The sequence below is a fragment of the Aphanomyces invadans genome (genome assembly GCF_000520115.1).
Source record: "Aphanomyces invadans strain NJM9701 unplaced genomic scaffold supercont1.50, whole genome shotgun sequence".
In the NCBI taxonomy this organism is placed as follows: domain Eukaryota; phylum Oomycota; class Saprolegniomycetes; order Saprolegniales; family Verrucalvaceae; genus Aphanomyces; species Aphanomyces invadans.
The window spans coordinates 413,411-413,976 of NW_008580195.1; the positions used below are offsets into that span (position 1 = coordinate 413,411).

The following is a 566-nucleotide window of genomic DNA, read 5'->3' on the forward strand; positions in this document are numbered from 1 at the left end:
TTACGGATATTTTTTGGAAGTTCAAGAGCTAATTCCTCCCTTTGCTGTATCTACGCACCATGCCTGTCGCCTCAAGATGTATCACGAAGGAGGACGGGAAGTCACCGAAGATCTGGTCGACCAACTTGCGTTTGGCTATGGTGGCTTCCATGTTGAACGGCTCGAGAAGGTGCGAAAGGTTGCAGACGGCAGCTTCCAAGTCTTGGTCAAGTGGTTGGGCCTTGAGGAAGACGAATCGTCGTGGGAGTTGGCTAAAAACCTACTAGAAGACATCCCGGTAGTGTTTCGCAAGTGGTGCGAGTCCAAGAGGCAAGATCGTACTGTGGGTGCTATGATGAAGAGCGTGGGCCTTGCATAGAGAGGGAAGTGTTCTGCGTGGCAGAGCAGCCTGGGTCGCCCGTGTGTTTGCCCCGCTGTGTTGGAAAATCGACTTATGTGGATTAGTGCACCGAGCAGTCGGATTGGTTGCTAGTCTGCATACAATTACCAAGTTGACGCTCAAGGAGTACTTAGCCTGTGAAGTGGTTACGCTACTGAATGGTAGTCATTAGGGCAGCCCCCTCTTG

The 566-nt window shown here is 51.6% G+C and overlaps 1 protein-coding gene across 1 annotated transcript; it reads left to right on the top strand.

The window, feature by feature from the left end:
* Positions 1-76: 76 nt before the first annotated feature.
* On the top strand, positions 77-358 carry H310_13373 (hypothetical protein; the record flags this gene model as incomplete). The annotated part of the gene is made up of 1 exon (XM_008880848.1): positions 77-358. The coding sequence occupies one exon, from the start codon at positions 77-79 to the stop codon at positions 356-358; it is 282 nt and encodes a 93-aa protein (XP_008879070.1).
* Positions 359-566: the final 208 nt, after the last annotated feature.